At 42.3% G+C, this 19,705-nt stretch overlaps 1 protein-coding gene across 1 annotated transcript; it reads right to left on the bottom strand.

Annotated features, from left to right (window-relative positions):
- Positions 1-7,363: 7,363 nt before the first annotated feature.
- LOC311359183 (myosin heavy chain, fast skeletal muscle-like) lies at positions 7,364-17,902 on the bottom strand. Its single transcript, XM_084479165.1, has 41 exons — positions 17,883-17,902; positions 17,281-17,322; positions 16,830-17,048; positions 16,601-16,744; positions 16,328-16,484; positions 16,221-16,248; positions 16,024-16,138; positions 15,843-15,935; positions 15,694-15,757; positions 15,518-15,616; positions 15,225-15,328; positions 14,978-15,116; positions 14,719-14,837; positions 14,461-14,610; positions 14,200-14,370; positions 13,808-14,108; positions 13,631-13,701; positions 13,418-13,505; positions 13,197-13,314; positions 12,976-13,099; positions 12,751-12,887; positions 12,412-12,667; positions 12,075-12,317; positions 11,821-11,997; positions 11,576-11,721; positions 11,377-11,467; positions 10,903-11,292; positions 10,688-10,814; positions 10,422-10,540; positions 10,116-10,312; positions 9,843-10,026; positions 9,592-9,757; positions 9,356-9,480; positions 8,967-9,275; positions 8,656-8,859; positions 8,432-8,557; positions 8,171-8,341; positions 7,984-8,088; positions 7,784-7,879; positions 7,557-7,688; positions 7,364-7,461 (listed from the first exon to the last, which is right to left on the bottom strand). Exons 3-41 carry the CDS (start codon positions 17,034-17,036, stop codon positions 7,444-7,446), a joined length of 5,811 nt encoding a protein of 1,936 aa, XP_084335291.1. The 5' UTR covers positions 17,037-17,048; positions 17,281-17,322; positions 17,883-17,902; the 3' UTR covers positions 7,364-7,443.
- Between the last annotated feature and the right edge of the window lie 1,803 nt (positions 17,903-19,705).

Genomic DNA, 19,705 nt, shown 5'->3' on the forward strand with positions numbered 1-19,705 from the left:
TTTTACACACAAAATAAAGAATAACTTTGTTACATCACCTGTGTTAGTTGAGAGTTTTATTTCCTCTGGATTTATTCACTATATTGATCTCGTTCACAACCCCAACCTTCCAATCCAATAAGTAAAATGAATGAGAAGTTGATCTTAATTCTCTGGGATTCACGCTCAAATCAACTGCATATTGTGTCAATCACAATAGAAACATCCCATTCCTGCTTCAGCCAGTCCTGAACTAAATGTAATTCCTTAACATTCATTCAATCGATTTTGAACTAATCATTATTAAATACTATCCCGCATCAATAATGCAATTATTATTAGGATGTGGTCAACTTTAGTACTGCATGGCTCTCCAGCAGGTGGCGCAAGACATCCAATATTGCTTCTATGTGCTGGGTACGGTAGACCGAGTAGAGACCTATACTGCATTTTTTTTATTCCTCCAGCAGGCTGTTTTACGCTTCTTCCAGTTTAATATAGAAGTCCTTCAGAAGATAAGCAACCCAATTTCCCGAGCCAGTCAACGGTATTCCAACACTATTGTCTGTTATTGAACCATGCTATGGGATACAGTGGGAAATTAACATTGAAAAAGTACACTAGAGACAATACCTGTAAACTGAGTATGTTATCTGGACAGCCCAACGCAGGTGGAGTTATGTACCGTACCCTGATTGTCACAATTGTGCCAGCATAAGTCTTGGTGTTGGTTGTCCATCTTTGAAAATGTAACCAGGGTAATATTTGCTCTACTCAGAATTGTGCATTGTATATCTACGTCACACATTCAGAAGAGCTCAAAGTCAAACCCGACGTCCAAACTGCATTCCACTGAGGAAACAGTCCAGGATATATTTAGGTCATGCCCCCAAGCCAGCTGGAGAGGAGAATATACATTAGGGGTACCCCTATACACTATGCTATTAATATTTAAGCATCTCTGACATCTCTTGACAGGCCTTCTTAAAAAGCTGATCCTACTCCTAGAATGAGGCGGGCATAAGCGCCCTAATTGCATTTCCTATTAATAACAGACGATGTTTGTGTATACGTTAAAAGAGAAGAATCCAAAAGGCCAAACCGATTTTAAATTTTGACATGGTTATTGCTAATGAGCTGTCCGACGGTTAATCCCAAGAACGTGGCCCGTTTTGTCCTTAAAGTGTGTCCTCCTTGCTAAGAGGGGGAGATGGGGTTACAGCAGACAGGATGTGAGAGAAAGCCCCTTGATGCCAGATCTCCACTGCAGCTGCTTTACGATAGACTCTATAGAGCACCAAAACCTAATTATAATGTGACCCAAGAGAGGTTGGGGTCTTGGACAATACCATAATGATGCCAAAGATATGGTCATATTTTCAGATATGATTGTCTTCTCCAGCCTTTCCCAGCTGCCTATACTGCTCACTGTATCAGCTAAGTTTATCCTACCTTTAGTGCGTAAAGTGTAGCATTTTATTGCATAGCATGTCTCATTTCAACACATGTATAACCATAACAAATAGTCTGGTCCTCTTCGAGCATACACTTGTAGTTTACAGTAGAACCTTCGACCGCAGCACTAGAGGGCAGTATTTCACAATCAAAATTAAATACTAGGCTGTGCAAGTCAATAAAAGTCGAAATCACGATATGGCCATATTTTATTGCGGAATAATGGCGTTTGGCACATTAATATAAATAGAAAAATGTGGAACTGTTCACAATTGTGCATGTAGTCTTTGTGCAAGTGGCCATGCTAACCTTCTGTATCGATCCAGTTAGGCCTATGTCTACTGCCGGGGCGTGAACAATATGTATAACTTCTTCGTCAAATATTGATACCTCTTTATAAAAACAGTGTGGTGCCAATCCCTGTTTTCTACGTATTGGTCAGTTTTGACCAATGAACATCGAGTATTGGTCTCAATTAGGCTTTCTTCACCAATAGCAAATCACTCCCATCAATGAGTGTTCTAACACGTGCACTCGACGGTATCAAAGTAAGCAGCGTAGGCTATTAGCAAATGCGTACGTTTCGCTTATTAAAACAATTTCTACAAGCTTAAACATAAAATGTATTCGCTCGCTGCAACTGATTGACGCCATTTGGTATGTTATTTTGTTACGTTCAGGTTGTTTTTAATTTTGCTCTCCTTTGTTAACTTGATGCGATCACTCACTCGTGAACAATACGACTCAAAATATCACGATAGTCCTATAAGCCTTAGACTATTTATCAACCGTTGTCATGCAATGTATCCTCGACCCCAGTCGCTCCCATCCCTCATGTATTTAATCTTCCTAGTATCAGGAGGATTACTCCTTGTATGCAGCCTAAATTGGCATCCTACTATGAGCCCGGTTCGTATGACATGACCCTGAGGAAAACAAAGTAAAGGTCACGTATATAACAGAAGACACACAACGCTACACACGCGCGCAACGTGCACGTTTCCGTCTTTGCAATTGTGCGCAGGAGGGATTCGAACTGGCCACCTGTTCAACCATAGTCCCTACCCCGCCCTCTCCCCCCATTTCAATTGTTCATAGGTAGTCAATGACTTGCGCAAGGTTATTGGAAATTATGATCAGTAAAAGTCAGTTGGAAGAAAGCAGCTCAATCCAGACCGTTCTGCATTGTTGTGTGTGGGGTGTCTGTTTTCTCATGTCACTCATGACGCCCTGTACAACTATAGTCCATCCATTTCTCCTGAGACCCTGCATACTTGTATAGGCCTGCATTCAGCACGGAAAGCACAGCCGGCATATGGCCCTGTCTTTATGTACATTTAAAACTAATAGCGCTAAAGATGTTTGTAGGATACAACTCTTGTACATCTTTCAAGGGTTTAAGAGACTTTAGTTGTAAACAATTACTTATCTAACTGTTATATTCATTAAAATGCAGCAGATAAGTCACAAGTAAATAATGTGTGTAATCAAAATGAAATCGAAAAAACAAATGTAGGCCTACATGATATGTTATGAGAAGAAGGAGAACATATAAATAACCAGGCTTAAGTCTGGGTTGATTAATATGGCAGAAGCATTTAAACCATAACAGGCAGTCCTTTCCGTGATACTTTAAGTGCTTATAAACGTCATGATTTGATGCCAGGAATCTCCAAGGGCTACTTTATATTAGGGGTAGAGTTGCATTTATTTATAAGCGATGCCTTTCCGTTTATTAAGACAGAATATATTTCATACACCCATTTTATAGGGGAATTAATCATGCCCTAATTTTGTACGGTGAAAATAGCACAAAAGCATAGGGTACAAAGCAGGAAGGCTTTCACCTTTTTAAATGTCAAGCCATATTTATAAACAATTTATTCCATATATGGTATAACACAGTTGGCATTGTTGGCAGTGCCTTACAATATCAAGCAGTTCGTGTTCCCTTGAAGCTTGTGCACATTCAATGGTATAATATAACAGATGTTATATACTCGCAGGGATAAAGGCATGAATCAGGGGTAAAAATAGGCTGCCACTCAGCCCTGTGCATGGCCTTACCAGAGCATGGCAGACTCCAGGAGGAACATTCTGGAAGAATTACATCATGTGATCTGTTTCACTGTTTATGCGTAGGGCTCAGTTGTCTTTTTGGCCTTCTGTCTGTCTGTTATGTTGTGTTTTTTCTAGCAGTAGATTAAAAAAACACACTGCATGATAATCAAGCTCCCGAATTTAGTATGAAAACAATGCTGTTTCTATGTGTCTGTGTGTGCTTCTTCATTACTAAGTGTTTGGTTTACAAATTCCAACTACAAGCGTTTTGTCAGCAAAGGGAGCTGGTTCCACCTGAGGGAAATGGAGGCCGAGCTGTGAAATAACTGCAGTGTTTTATTATTATTGTATGATGATGAATGAGCGAGGGGGAGACACTCTGATGGTTTGTTCCAGTTGTCCAATGGTCACAGCCTATTCCATTATCCACCCCCCCCCCACCCCAGCAGGTGACAGGAGGTGGAGAGAGCTGTGGGGGAGCACAGAGTTGATTCAGGAGAAGAACCAGGGTTCAGATACAATAGGATGAAGAGGACTAGGGGGAGATGGAGCAAGACACTGAGGAAGGGCCATGCTCTGGACAGGTACATTTTATAAACTGTACATTGTTTTGTCTTACCTGTGTTTGAATAATTTGATGAATAATGATTATAAAATCATACAAAAGAATGTCACTACATTCATTGACTGTTTATGGAATGGATCATGCTGTTCCATAAACTTATTTTGACTAGTAATTCAAAAAATATTTTGCAGTCATTTTAGGTTACTATTATAATTTATATTACTATAATACCTTTTATTTGTAACTGTTTATTATTATTCATTAATTGTATTCATACTTTTAAATTAATTAATGCTGCTTTATTCTGAACCATTAATAAACGTATTCAGTGCACTTTAAATCTTCCCCTGTGATGTTGTTTCATCTGACGCTACCAAACCTAGTTAGCCTCTCCCTGTCAATGTAAAAATAGACTGTGACAGTCCAGTTCCACAGAAGAAGGTTCTCTTGATCTCATCGACTACATTTACCACTTGGTAGATGAGTTTGTCTGACTCTATGAGTGCCAGATAGGTGAAGGAAAGTGTCAACACATATGGTTGAGTCAACACGCCAAAAGCAATACATCCAGTGGAAGGAGGGAAGATTTCAGGGGGACGTCTATCCTCCTCCAACTAATAGACCTCTGAAGAATAAGTCCCGCCTCCGAGGCTCCGGTTCCCTCGGTCAAATGTCTTTGGAAAATAACATGGGGGTTTTTAAATGATTGTACATAACAAACTCTGTAGGTGGTGATGAAGTAAAAGCTGAGTCACGTTTTGAACTACACACTTTTTCCATCTAGTTCCGACTGGGTTTTTGGATTGTCAGTGTTGTTAAAGTGGCATTAATAATCGTTTACTACTTTAATGGCACTGACAATCCAAAAACCCAGTCCACTAGATGGAAAAAGTGTGTAGTTCAAAGCGTGACGCAGCATTTACTTCATTGCCATCTACAGAGTTTGTTATGTACGATCAAACCGGGAACCTCGGAGGGGGGACTTATTCTTCAGAGGTCTATTTAGGAAGCCCTGACCACTGCGACCGATATTGGCCAGTAGTCTTGGAACCAGACAAAGCAGCGAGCTTGTGTTTTATTCACTCCAGCAAATGCGTCTGGCAGCAAACATTGCTCGGGCTGGGACAATCCTAACCGTTTATTTAAAGGGCGGTTTTGATACGTTCAATGTTTCCTTATACAATGACAGCCAAGATAGCTGCCGCTGATGTACCTACGTGTGTGTGTGTGTGTGTGTGTGTGTGTGTGTGTGTAACAATGATTGCTTGTGTGCATGCATATCATTTTTATATACCTCCTTTTCCCGGAAAAATATTCTCTCTGTTTTTCTATACCTCCCTTTTCTCCGATTTTTAATTTAATTTTTTTGATTTTTACCTCCTATTTCTAGATTTTTTTATTCTCCATAATATTTATACTCCAATTGTTAGATTTTTTTTAATTTAGAAAAGGTATAGAAAATGATGATCCATTCGTACGTTCCGACTCTACTTCACAGGTACTTCCATCCGCTACAGGTGATCCACTACAGGTAATCTGCTACAGGTGGTCCGCTACAGGTGATCATCTCTACTAATCACCAATAGAAGGTGACCAATTAGTTTCACAGCCAAAGCAGTCATTGGCTGTGGAAAACAGCACTAGTAGTATCAATTTGGGTAAGGGTTAACCCAATTATAATTTGTAGTAATATTGCCTCAGAAAGTAAACAAAAGTAATCTATGCAAAATATGTGAAGTTGAACATAGAGAAAAACATAGCCTGTCTTGAGCTGGCCATGTTGTCTAGGGCGCAGAGAGACAGGCACACAGTCACCGGGGGGTGACATGACATCCGCCCCTCCTCCCAGATCCTTCACTGTTCCAAGACTGTCCCTAATAGCTGTGGGTGGCAGATGGGAGTACCTTCAGCCACAGATTAGTTTCCCCCAAATGCAAGACGGAGCACTTCAGGTGCTCCTTTGTGCCGGCAGCCATTAGTAGCCTGGTTTCCCTATTTGTTCTGTTTGTCATTACTTTAGCATTTACTTTGCATTGCTTTTAGCATTTCTGTTACTTTACCACTACTTTGTGGTATAGTATTATATCTTGTATCTCTTCATCTATCTATCCATCCATCCATCCATCCATCCATCCATCCCCAAAGAGCACTTAACATTACTTGAGAATTTTCTCACTGCCGATTGTTTTCAGTTTGGGTACATTAGAGGCACAATATGAAAGCATTGATATTTCAAGCTAGCTCCAGTCTAACCTCTGCTCTTCACCCCTGTTCCTTCAATAACTTTAATTACTAACTTAAGGTGTTACAATGCATAAGATTAAATCAGCAATGGTGTTACCATTCATGTTTGTTTTTGTTGATCAACCCGGTTTACCACTTGCAGCTTGGTTAACTGTTTGGCCAAAGGGTAACTGTTTTTTTGCAGGGACCATACTTGCATTGAACATTCCCTTCTTCGTTTGTCATGATTTTACCTTTGACAAGATTATTTTGGTAGGCGAGGTTCAAGTTGAAACTGATAGTACAATGGTATCCCTTTGGTGAGTATTTGTAACTTGGGCTTCACTGTTGACTTTATGTGTCATCAGGTCTTTAGGTTGCAATGTTGAACTCGCTGGGCTAATCTGAGGTCTCAAGTGCCCTTTAACCTTAACGTTCCCATAGGCTCTTTAATGTCATGGCCTCAAACATTTATAGGCCTCGTTGTTATCATTGTTGGCACAGTTATATGTTATAGTTAGGTCCTCTTGGGTTCGTACTGAACACACCAGTAACTCAGATTGTTACTGGTATTTCATGTGTTGGAGGCTCAGACAAGTGAATGATGAACGAGTATGTTTTAGTATGCAAGTCACTGATGTGTCTGTGTCCCATCTATTGTATTATATTGCATACGGTGTGTTTTATATATTATGTAGCCTATATAACATTGATACCTAGATAAGGTCTTTAGGGTTAATATAGTCCTATCTTATATTCTATTGCGTGATGACTCATCTATTTGCTTCCCATCCCTTAAAGTAGCTTCCCATTGGTCAGCTGAGCCATATTATTCCTTCTCATGTCTGGAGCTCCACAAGCTCAGCTAATGATGCATTGTGCAGGTCCTGTATTATACTGCTCAGAATCATGTGTACTATACGCAGTGTATTCAAGTGTACCGTGACTCCAGCAATGTTCATGTAATCATCCCTGTTTCCTGTCATGTTATCTTCTACTGCTCTCACATTCTGTATAGCATTTCATTTGTTATGCTGAATAATGGAGACATTGAGTAATAAAAAACAAAGAACACAAAAGGATAATTAATAAGCTTTTTATTCTACGTTGCCAATACCGTCGTCATATTGTATGACGCCGGGATTTCTGAAGAAGCAATCTTATTCAGCATCCTTTGACTGTGAAAAGGAAAAACAGTAAGTTAGATGAACAGATGTTCAAGAGTGAATGTTTTGGTCATATACCACGGTACCAGTAATGGTGATTTGGTTACCTTGCCAACATCACGGCTCTTAGCCCTCAACTTGTTGACCTGAGTCTCAGCGATGTCAGCCCGCTCCTCAGCCTCCTCCAGCTCATGCTGAACCTTCCTGCTCTTGGACAGGTAGGAGTTGGCCTGCTCCTCCTGTTGGGTCGTTCACATTGTGTTAGGTTTCAATGGGATCCACTGAAAGTGAGGTCACAACTGTATTCATGAAGCATAGGTTAGGCTTGGCTTACCGCATCCTCAGACTGCCTCTTGTAGGCCTTCACCTTCAGCTGCAGCTTGTCAACCAGATCCTGGAGCCTGCAGATGTTCTTCTTGTCCTCGTCATTCTAAATTGGTGGTCAAGGAAAGGAACTTTAAAAAAGTGGAGAGGTGGTTTCTTTTCAAAAGTAATTATTCAAAATAAAAGCTCCAAGTGATATGTATCGTATACCTGGTATGAGAGTTCCTTCACTCTCCTCTCATATTTGCGGACACCCTTGATGGCCTCGCTTCCACGTCTCTGTTCAGCCTCAACCTCGGACTCCAGCTCACGCACCTTTTTGAAATCAATCGCATTCAATTAGACTCACTTCCTGATGGTCTGGAAGTACACGTAGATCTGTGGGACATTTTCTTACCCGGGCCTCCAGTTTCTGGATCTGCTTCTTGCCACCCTTCAGGGCCAGGTTCTCAGCCTCATCCAGGCGATGCTGCAGGTCCTTCACTGTGACCTCCAGGTTCTTCTTCATCCTCTCCAGGTGAGAGCTAGTATCCTGCTCTTTCTTCAGCTCCTCAGCCATCATTGCAGCCTGAGATTGTAATCACATTGTTAATCAGGAACATCTTTAAGTAACCAATGATCTGTCAAACAGACGGCCTTGGATATTTGATTGACCTACATCAGTGATGGCCTTCTTGGCCTTCTCCTCAGCATTCCTCGCTTCCTGAATGGTGTCGTCCACCTCACCCTGGACTTGGATCAGGTCAGACTCAAGCTTCTTCTTTGTGTTGATAAGGCTTGTGTTCTAAAGTCAAATAGATTTCATTAAATCGAGCTGATCTTTGGCCATTCATGCATAGAGAATGTTTTTGAGATAAATTGAGCAGTTTTTTAGGAATTAACCTGGGAGTGGAGCAGTCCAACACGCTCGCTAACATCCACCAGCTCCTGCTCAGCCACTTTGCGGCATCTCTCGGTCTGTTCCAGAGCTGCTCTCAGCTCCTCAATCTCAGCCGTCATGAGGCCGTTCCTACGCTCTACCATCGCAGCTTGCTCCTTCAGGTCATCCCCGAGTCTGATGGCATCGTCAAGGTGAATTTGGGCATCCTGAAATGATCAGCCGGAGGACACCGTGATTAACATCACATACTTTACAAATGTTTTGATTGGTGGAATATAGACATTGGTCTAAACAGTTGACTGGAGTCCTTTACCTTGAGTTGTCCCTGCACGTTCCTCAGCTGCTTCTGGGCCTCAGCAGCCTGGCGGTTGGCATGGCTCAGCTGGATCTCCATCTCGTTCAGGTCTCCCTCCATCTTCTTCTTGATTCTCAGGGCATCATTCCTGCTCCTGACCTCAGCGTCCAGAGTAGTCTGCATGGAGTCAAGTAGCCTCTGGCTGTTCCTCTTGATCTGCTCCATCTCCTCATCCTTCTCAGCTAACTTTCTGTCAACCTCACCCTTGACCTGGTTGAGCTCCAGTTGGATACGCAGCATCTTAGACTCTTCATGCTCCAGAGTTGCCTATAAATATAGTATTGACTGTTAAATGAAGTGTTGGGCATTTTGAAACATTATAGGGGGAATATATATTGAGGCTTCACCTCAGCTTCCTCAAGGGCTGTTTGGATCTCAGCCTTCTCGATCTCCGTCTGCTTCTTGGCCTTCTCCAGCTCATGGATGCTCTTACCAGTCTCCCCAAGTTGTTCGGTCAAGTCAGAGATCTCCTCTGTAGAAGGTAAAATATGTGTACTTTCAAGATATGCAAAGTTATATTTCTGTATGTCCAGCATGTTGCTGAAATGTGTAAAGGATATGTCGTGTTCATTGGAGAACTTACGCTGCAGGTTCTTGTTCTCGCGCTTCAGTGTCTCCAGATGATCCAGAGATTCCTCATAGGAGTTCTTCATCTTGAAAAGCTCAGTGCTGAGAGAACGAGTCTCTTTCAGGGATCCCTCAAGCTCTGCCTGGCCCTCCTCATACTTCTGCTTCCACTCTGCCAGAACCTGAATAACATAATATCATAGATCTGACTCTCTTAACATGATGCTTTGTTGATATTGTAAAACCCCAAAGAGAGAACAGTATTACCTTGTCAAAGTTCCTCTGCTTCTTGTCAAGGTTGGCAGCCAGTCCGTTAGCCCTCTCCACATCAATCATGAGGTCCTCCACCTCACCCAGGAGCCTCTGCTTGGTCTTCTCCAGAGAGGCACACTTGGAGTTGGTAGCCTCAATCTGCTCCTCAGCATCCTGAAGGCGCTGGGCCAGCTTTTTCCTTTCATAATAATATTGACAATAATAGTTGAGGAACTGAATTGTAGTTTGTGAGATGAAACCAACAATAAACCAGTCAATTTGACTCACTTGGCCTCCTCAAGCTCCTCAGTGCGCTGGATAGCATCAGTTTCATACTTGCTCCTCCACGTAGCCACCTCACCGTTGGCCTTGGACATCCCACGCTGCAGCTCAGCCTTGGCCTCCTGCTCCTCCTCAAACTGCTCCCTCAGGAGGTCACAGTCGTGGCGGGCGGATTGCAAACTATGAGCAAGAGCATTCTTGGCCTTCAAGAGAGAAATTTAAAATCTGCAATTAGGGACACATATCTTCACAAAAGCAAATGAATACATTTTTCAATTATTATTTCCATTTTAATGAATTTTTATGGCTTACCTTAACCTCCTCCTCAACATGTCTCTTCAGCTCCTCCAACTGCTGCGTGAAGGCCTGCTTGCCTCTGGTCAGCTGGGACACAAGGGCTTCTTTCTCCTCAAGCTGACGACCAAACTCACCTGTTTAGGAGAAGATTGGAATGGGTTTTTAGTACATATAAGTATGTTGAATATGTAGTGCAACTAAATCAATTAATCTGGGATCAAGAAAGCCATCTGTATCTGTCAACAGATTCAGCCATAAGAGTAGAAGGTGAATGAACTCACCATTCTCAGTGAGCAGCCTCGCCCTCTGAACGCTGGCATCATTCATCTGGCGGACGTTCTCGTCATTCTTACACTTGAGCTCACTGAGCTGGTCCTCCAGAGTACGGCACAGCTTCTCAAGGTTACCCTGGTCATTGGCATTTAGTTAGGTGAGTATGTTTAGCAAAGATGACTCTTATTCTGTTTTACAATACATGCATTAAGTCATTTCTTACCTTTGACTTGGCAACAGCTTCCATGTTGCTGGTGAGGTCGTCAATCTCCATCTTGAATTCGCTCTTCTCCTTCTCCAGCTTCTGTTTGACGCGCTGGAGGTTGTCGATCTGCTCTCCCAGCTCTGCGACGCTGTCGGCCTGCTTCTTGCGCAGAGCAGCGGCAGTGGCTTCATGCTGCAGGGTGGACTCCTCCAGGTCACGACGCAGCTTCTGGAACTCAGCCTCACGCTTCTTGTTCATCTCAATCTGAGCAGAAGTGGCTCCCCCAGCCTCCTCGAGCCTCTCACTGATCTCCTCAAGTTCCCTGGAGAGGTCAGATCTCTGCTTCTCAACCTTGGCACGAGCAGCACGCTCAGCCTCAATCTCTTCCTCCAGCTCCTCAATGCGGGCCTAAGAATGAGGGATGGATTTGAGTAAATTATTACAGAACAACACTTTTTCAAATTGGGAATGAACTCGACGAGGCAGGCTCACCTGAAGCTCCTTGATCTTCTTCTGAAGCTGGAGGCCCATGATCTGCTCATCCTCAATCTTGCTCAGAAGTTGGCTGTTTTCAAAGTCCTTCCTGTGAAATTCAAGGTAGTTTTTTGATGAATAATGAAAATGAAAAACATCTCCCAAATTGCATTGTTAGTATTCTGTATATTATGAATAATTGCAAATGTATATTTACTTCTTGATCTTTTCATCAGACTGCTGCTTATCATTCTCAAGATCCATGAGGGATTCCTGAGCCAGCTTCAGATCACCCTCAAGCTTTCGCTTGGCTCTCTCAAGGTCCATACGAAGCTTCTTCTCTTGCTCCAGAGAACCTTCAAGCTTCATATTTCAACATTTGTTTGTTATTATACAACTCTATTATACAATGCATATACCTCTATACATTAATATGAATATGATATAATCAAATGAACGTACATCATCCACTTGCTGTTCCAGCTTGGACTTGGCCTTGGTCAGAGTGTTGACTTTGTCTTCCTCTGCCTGCAGGTCATCAAGGGTCTGCTGGTGTGCCTCTTGGAGGGCTTTCTTCTCCTTTGACAGCTTGGCAATGCTCTCATCCTGAGAGGCCATCTCCTCAGTCAGGTTCTTCACCTAATATGCAGAACAGAAGGTGTTGGCATACAATGGTTCAAAATCGTCATCCTCAGATGGATTGTATCATTACAAACCTTGTTCTCAGTGGCGTGTTTCTCCTTTTCCACTTTGGCCAAGGTAAGCTCCAGGTCATCAATGTCCTTCTTGAGCTCAGAGCATTCATCCTCCAGCTTCCTCTTCTTGGCAGTCAGCTCAGCATTGATCTCCTCCTCGTCCTCCAGTCTCTCACAGGTCTCCTTTAGCTTAGCCTCCATCTGGATCTTGTTCTTGATAAGTCCCTCACATCTTTCCTCAGCATCTGACAGGTTATCTCCTTCCTGTTTCACAATACAAAACAAATTCAAATTGATTTGTGAACATTTCCATGGATTCTACCAATCACTTTGTGGTGAACGTAGCAACATTACGTACAGATGCCACTTGCAGCTGCAGATCATTTTTCTCTTGCAGAAGAGAGACCATCTTCTCCTCCAGTTCCTTCTTCTTTGCCAGGGCAGTGGCCAGGTCTGTCTTCATCTTTTCATAGTTCTCCTTCATCTGAGAAAGCTCCTTCTCAGTCTCAGCACTCTTCAGAAGAGGCTTGATCTTGTAGTACACCTTCATCCACGGCCAGTGTTTGACATTCATGAATGAGCGGATGTTGTACTGAATTGTGTAGATGGCTTCCCTATTGAAGAAAGTTAGGCAAAATGAGTAATACTATATATACACATTGTGTTAAGACTATCACTAGTAGAATCTTCAACTTGCCTCCTTTCCATCATCTTAACAAACTCCTTCCTCATGACATATCCACGGGCAAGAGCCTGAGTCATTGTGACAAGGATTGCTAGCTTGTCATCTCGCATCTCCTCAAGTTGACCGAGCAGACCAGCCTTGAAGAACACCTTGGAAGAAGATGGCAAATGGTCATGCATTCAGGTTTGCCTGGAATCTCCTCAATTTATCTAGTTCAGAAGAGTGGTTGGTGTTTACCTTGGTGTGGCCAAATTTGTACTCATCATGATTCACGTCAATTGAGCCAAGCAGCTTCTCAGAAGCCTTCTTGTTGTCAATAAACTGTCCCTCAGGGATTACGCTGGCATTCAGTACTTTGTACCTTGGATGAGAGGGGTCATGGTGATATTTGTTATTATATTCTCACAATGTGGATTTTCAAAGCCCATAGAAGTGTATGATGGTTCATTTATGGTTACCTCTGCTTGAAGTCAGCATAGAGGATTCTGCTGGGGAAGCCCTTTCTGCAGATTCTGATACCCTCCAGTACACCGTTACACCTCAGCTGGTGGATAACCAGGAAGTTCTCCATGAGACCTGTTAATAGGTATTTGCACATAATTAATAATATCGTTAAATAATTCATGACTCATAGGCTTTTTCACCAAACCTTTACACACTGCTACTAGTGTAATTGTACCTGGAGTCTTTGACTCATTTGGAATCAGGCAACGCACAAAGTGAGGATGGGTGCTCCTCAAGTTGGTCATCAGCTTGCCCAGATTCTCCTGTAGATACAAGAAGTTGTGTGCAAAAACATGAAGACAATGATGGATATATTCATGAAATGGCATTAGATCTGGTCGAGGCAATACCCTAAAAATACTAAATACTAAATAACTAAAAATAATACCCTGAACTGTGAAGACACGGTTTGCATGGATCCACCCTTCTTCTTGGCGCCCTTCTTTGCACCGCCAACCTCTGTTATCAAACATAAGGATTTTAATATTAGTTTTAAAGTGACAAAAGTTAATGTACATTATACTTGAAATTAACATCATAGTCCATATTCCAATTGATATTGTACCTTCCACTACGGGGGGATACAGGACAGGCATCAGTTTGTTTCCAGACTTCTGGTAGAGTTGAACCACAGAGTCATTCAGGGGGTCCTTGTTCTTGTCCAGCCAGCCGTTGATGTTGTAGTCCACTGTTCCAGCGTAGTGCACCAGGGAGAAGTGGGCCTCAGCCTTGCCTTTGGCAGGCTTGGGTTTCTCAAATGCTTTGGTTTTACCAAGATGCTGGTCATACAGCTTGGCCTTGAAGGTCACATCTGACGCCTTGGGGAACATGCACTCCTCTTCGAGGATGGAGAAGATGCCCATTGGCTGAGTAGAAGAAAACACACCAAGTGTTATGGTGAGGTCTGTTTGGAAAACACCATGTATGGTGGTATCATCTCAGAATATCATTGTGTACCTTCTCAATAAGTTCAATGCAGGCAGCCAAGTCCATGCCGAAGTCAATGAACTCCCAGATGATACCCTCCTTCTTGTACTCCTCTTGCTCCAGGACAAACATGTGGTGATTGAAGAACTGTTGCAGTTTCTCATTGGTGAAGTTGATGCACAGCTGCTCCATGCTGTTGAACTATTAGTTTGAAAGAAGTTTAATCTCAGATAAATGAGAAGTTAAAATCAAGAAATGTTTGAAATAAAAATGAGTTGATAATCAGCTCACATTAAAGATCTCAAAACCAGCGATATCCAGCACTCCAATGAAGTACTGTCTTGCTTGCTTGGTGTCCAGCATCTCGTTGATGCGGATGACCATCCACAAGAACATCTTCTCATAGATAGACTTGGCCAGGGCACTCACTGAGTTGTTGACCTTTTAGAAAAGCAGAAATTGCAGGGCATCATAACATTGAATATTGTTTTGCAAGCTTGGATTTTCTGCTAAAGGTGATCTAATGGAATCAGACTTGATCTTGGTTACCTGAGGTACAGTCTGACCCTTGGTGACATACTCGTTGCCGACCTTCACTCTGGGGTAGCAGAGAGCTTTCAACAAATCAGCTGAGTTCAGGCCCAGCAGGTAGGCGATTTTGTCAGCCTCTGTGAAAGCAACATTGACTATATTTACGTCACAGTTTACACGCTACAGTCACATCTCATACAACATTTGACAACTATGTACAATCTTTTAATCTAAATCAATCCAAATAAGAGCAGTATTTAAGAGGAAAGGTACTCGCCCTCATTGCCGTCTGGCTCAGCCTGCTCCTCACGCTGCTTCTGCTTGAACTTCATGTTACCGTGGTGAAGCACTGCACCAGTGAACTTGTAGATGGCCATCTTCTCTTCATTACTGAAGCCCAGAATGTCAATAGCAGTCTGTATTCAAAGGACGTATTTCATTTTAGTCATGAAGACGTGTTATTGCAGTGCAACTACTAAAGCATGTTTGGAGAGAGAAGTAAATGTAGTGGAAGTCAAGCTCACATCAGTAGCAACCAGCTCCTCTTTGTCATCGATGCTGGCCACAGTGATCTGACCCTGACTGCACATGGGGAAGTCGTAGGGGTTGGTGGTGATGAGCGTCATTTCTGGAGATCAAAACAGGACTCCATGGTTAGATTTTGCATGAAGTACGTAGTTGATTTTGTCTTCAGGTAATACACCTTGCTTTACAATGGACAGTTCCTGAGATGAAATACCAATAAGAGGCTCATTCACTGCTATAGGCTCTCTTGTCTATAACATTGTGTTACAAGGCTCATGATCATCCAGCTTACCAATGAGCTCAGGCTTGTGGTTGGTCATCATCTGGTAGAAGATGTGGTAGCCTCTCTCATCTGGCAGCTGGAATGTCACTCTAGACTTCTCCAGCAGATCTATAAGAATACATCATTAATGAAAAACGATTTATCCAGGTGTTGAAATGAATTCACCGTCTTAAATGGATACTTACATGTCTCAATATCAGCACTAGCCAGTTTGCCACTAGTATTGAAATGGATCCTGATGAATTTACCCTGTTTGGATAAACTTTGGTTATACTCCTTCCTAATGATCGATCAAGTGCCTGAAGATGTACAGGCTGAAGTGCTCCATACTTACAAAGCGAGAGGAGTTGTCATTCCTCACGGTCTTGGCATTACCGTAGGCCTCCAGCAGGGGGTTGGCAGCAATGATCTGGTCCTCTAGAGATCCCTGTAGTTTCACATGGTGAGAGAGAATGAGAGGAGTAGTGCAACAAGTCCAGAGTGAACTATTGTCCAGTAAACCAGTGATTCCGTACCCCCATTTTGTTTTCCTTCTTCTTCTCTCCACCACTACCACCACCAACTGAGATGGTGGCAAAGTACTGGATGACACGCTTGGTATTCACAGTCTTTCCAGCACCGGATTCTCCACTGGGTATAGAAACATATATTTAATAGAAAGTACTCAACTGTATCTTTTAAATACATCGGGTTGAACCAAAGCAGAACTTACGTGATCAAGACAGACTGATTCTCTCTATCTGTAGTAGAAAAATATTACAGGTTAGACACAGTAGGACAGTGTGTTGATTTGTATTATCATTGTGAAGTTAGACATACCGGTAGCCATGAACTGGTAGGCATTGTCAGAGACAGAGAAGATGTGGGGTGGAGCCTCCATACGCTTCTTTCCTCTGTAGGCAGCTACGACTTCTGAGTCGTACACTGGGAGCCACTTGTAGGGGTTTACAGTGGCACAGAACAGCCCAGAGTAGGTCTGAAGGGAATAACATAGCTATGAACACCTGAACCCTTCTGTCACTACTCGTGTACTTACTATTGTGTACTTATTATGAATATGGTGCATTTTACTGAGCAGGCAGGCTATCTTACGTAGATCATCCATGCTGCATAACGCTCTTTGAGGTTATACAACACAGAGGCTTCATTGAGATAGGTCATCATGGCCATGTCCTCAATCTTGTCATACTTGGGAGGATTCATCTGTGTGACATCGTCCTCCTTGACTGTCCTCTCCTGAAATATGGAAAGTATATTTTGTAATTTTAAATCTTGAAACGTTCACAACTAACAGAGATCGTTGATTTGAACTGCGACGTACCTCCTGGGTGTCCAGCAGTTTCACAGTGATCTTGGCGCCATCCTTCTTGACGATGGTACACTTGAGGTACATTTCCTTTGCGTCAGCCACGTAACCAGCGGACTTGGCGTCAAAGGACTTGCTCTGGGCCTCGATCCTCTCCCTCTCTGGCTTACGAAGGTAAATGGCGGCCTTCCCATAAATGGCCATTTCCGCGTCCGTGCTCATGGTGGCTGCTTACTGTAAGGAGATGGAGAGTAACTCTTTCACGTTCAATAACAGGGATGTTGAACTTCGTGTTGTGCTGGCTTGTTCTGTGTGTGCTCATAACACTCTAAAGTGACCTTGAGTGTGAGAAAGGCGCTATATAAAATAAACATATTATTATTATGTATAATTGAAATCCAACCTCTGGGGTGAATTTATCATCAGAATTGTATTCATTATCAAATAAATCGACTTAAACACTCACGTTTTCTTTCCCAGTCACAGAGGAACTGTCCAAGTGTTCTTCCTAAGGTAGAATAATAATTTAGCATAGTTATGTTTATGTTGTATTATAAATGTTAGTCATAAATGTTTTTGTTAAATACCATAATTTAACACAGGTTTGAGTTGATACCATAATACTTAAAACATGTATCCATACCTATGTAAAGCACTATGAATGGCCTTTGTGATGGAAGGGTGCTATATAAATAAAAATGCCTTTCTTATAACAATGCAGAAATACCAAGTAGCAAAATATTATAATAATGCAGTATTCTCTAATTATTGCTATCATCTTATTGCATTCATCACTGAGATTTAAACTTGTTAATATAGAGATGTAATACAGAGTAAATTAAGTGTAAAGTAAGCATACAGCAAACATACAGTAATAACCTTACTGTAAATAATAATGAATTAACATACTCATGATTACCATTGTTATCCTCATCCTCATCTGTATCCATGCAGGGTTTTACATTGTAACAAACTACACATGCAATATGAGCCTTAAAGTATCCACAAAGCTCCAGCTAGTCCCCAACACTTGCTGACAGCAGCTGCAACCCAGAGCGATGGACTTACCCCTAGGTGGAACGTCTTGATCTTCCTTGCGTCCCCCCAGTCTCTCCATTCTTATATAGGGGTGATTCTGCAGAGCACACACATCCTCAATATGGGCATGCTCTCAATAGGCTCAGTTACATTTTCATATTCATTTCACATAGATGCGTGGATGCATTTTGGGGTTGCTAACAATCACAGCATGTGGGTCTGACAGAGGCGTCTCTATGGATGCCGACGGAGGATGTTGACTTTGGTGGATTTGTGTTTAAGTATGAGAAAAAAAGACAACAACTGTATTCCTGTCTATTATTAGCTATAATGCAACTATAGTGTCAACAAACAATACTGTGCACTGTAAGTGTCGCAGAATCATTGTCAATCATCATTCTCACACAAATAATCCATATCCAGATATATAATGTCTATGAAATTTAATATTAAATATAAATCTAATATTTCATAATTTCTTTAATATTTATTTCAAATAAACTGTGGATACTGTTAAAGTACTGAATTAGTAGAAATCCAAAGGTACAGTCTATTAATAAATGAGGTCAGTGTTTATTAATGGGATTGCAGCATTGCGACCATAACTGGCGATGTCCTTTGGGGTTGCTTAAGGGATGGAAGTGGCTTATCAACTTTATGACTTCATGCCTGAGTATGACACAATGACCGACCCACTGCTATGGGGTTTTGTTACATATATTTATATGTTAAATTGTTCATACTTAACGTTAACGTATTATCAGGATTTTTTGGGGGAGTTGGTTTAGAGAGTGATCACATGTTGTTTATATGTTAAAGAAAGTGTTAGTGTTCAATAGCTGCTGGACCCAAGAGACAGGACTGGAGTTGGAGTATGAAAGGGTTTATTTGGAGCAGCTCAGGGGTGAGGCAGGGGGCAGGTAGGAGAGTGGGAAGCTTTCAGGCTGGACGGAGTGAAGCAGGCAGGCTGGAGGTGTTGATCCACAGAACTAAAGGCAAACAGAAACAAAGGTTAGGTACGGGATCTCAACAGGAGAATAGCGACTAGTCAGTGTTAGAAAATACTGGCGCCAGCTACGACTATCTACCACTGAAGTTCGAAGTCTGGCGACGACTGCAGGGAAACCAGGCGTATTTCAAGTGGAGTTCATGAGCTGATGCAGGCCAGGTGTGAATAGTTGAGGTGTGGCAGGCACAGCACAGAGACAGACAGGGCGTGCGGCAGACACAGGGGGAGAACACACAGCACAACAGCTGTGGCTGTGACAGAAAGGTTGTTGTGTTTTGGGCGCTTGGTGATTGAGCAAGGGTTTGATGCTTGAGGAGAGGACCGCTCCTGGGACTTGATTGATTACATTTCTTAATTCCAAGCTCATACAAAACATTGAGTTTGGTATTTTTTTGTTTTATTTCCATTTAGTTTGATCTTGGGTTCTGTCTGTATGGATGTAGCCTCGGTGGGCTCATTTAAAATAGCCTACTTTCTGTATTTTATGTGTTATCATTTCATTGACGAGGTGTGAGAGTGACTTAGGATCAGCCAGGTTGACACTCTTAGACCAACACTAACTTTAACCTTTATAGACGAGCGAATCCCCCAAAGTGGCAGTCAGTCATAAATTGCCCCACTTTATGGCTCCAAATGAACCCATCCACAGCAGTGAAAATCATAAAAGCTCTGTGGCTTCTGCTTTTTAACATGAAATCAACACGATATAAAACACTTCCAACAATGTCACTGTCTGCCTCCACGGACTACGCCATCCCTTCACACTGGCACCCTCAGCCCAAAACAACACCAACAGCATGAAAGACAAACAAATTAGACGGACACTGTCATTTAAACACAGTAC

This window comes from Micromesistius poutassou (genome assembly GCF_964030765.1).
Source record: "Micromesistius poutassou genome assembly, chromosome: 15".
NCBI lineage: Eukaryota > Metazoa > Chordata > Actinopteri > Gadiformes > Gadidae > Micromesistius > Micromesistius poutassou.

What these genes read in the sequence shown, in the direction of transcription:
- LOC311359183 (XM_084479165.1), bottom strand. Translation starts at nt 17,036, where the DNA reads ATGAGCACGGACGCGGAAATGGCCATTTATGGGAAGGCCGCCATTTAC. An exon ending in CCGTGTCTTCACAGTTCAGG is followed by an intron (nt 13,506 to 13,630) that starts GTATTATTTTTA and finishes TTGTATCTACAG; the next exon opens with GAGAATCTGGGCAAGCTGAT. An exon ending in AAATGAGTCAAAGACTCCAG is followed by an intron (nt 13,315 to 13,417) that starts GTACAATTACAC and finishes ACCTATTAACAG; the next exon opens with GTCTCATGGAGAACTTCCTG.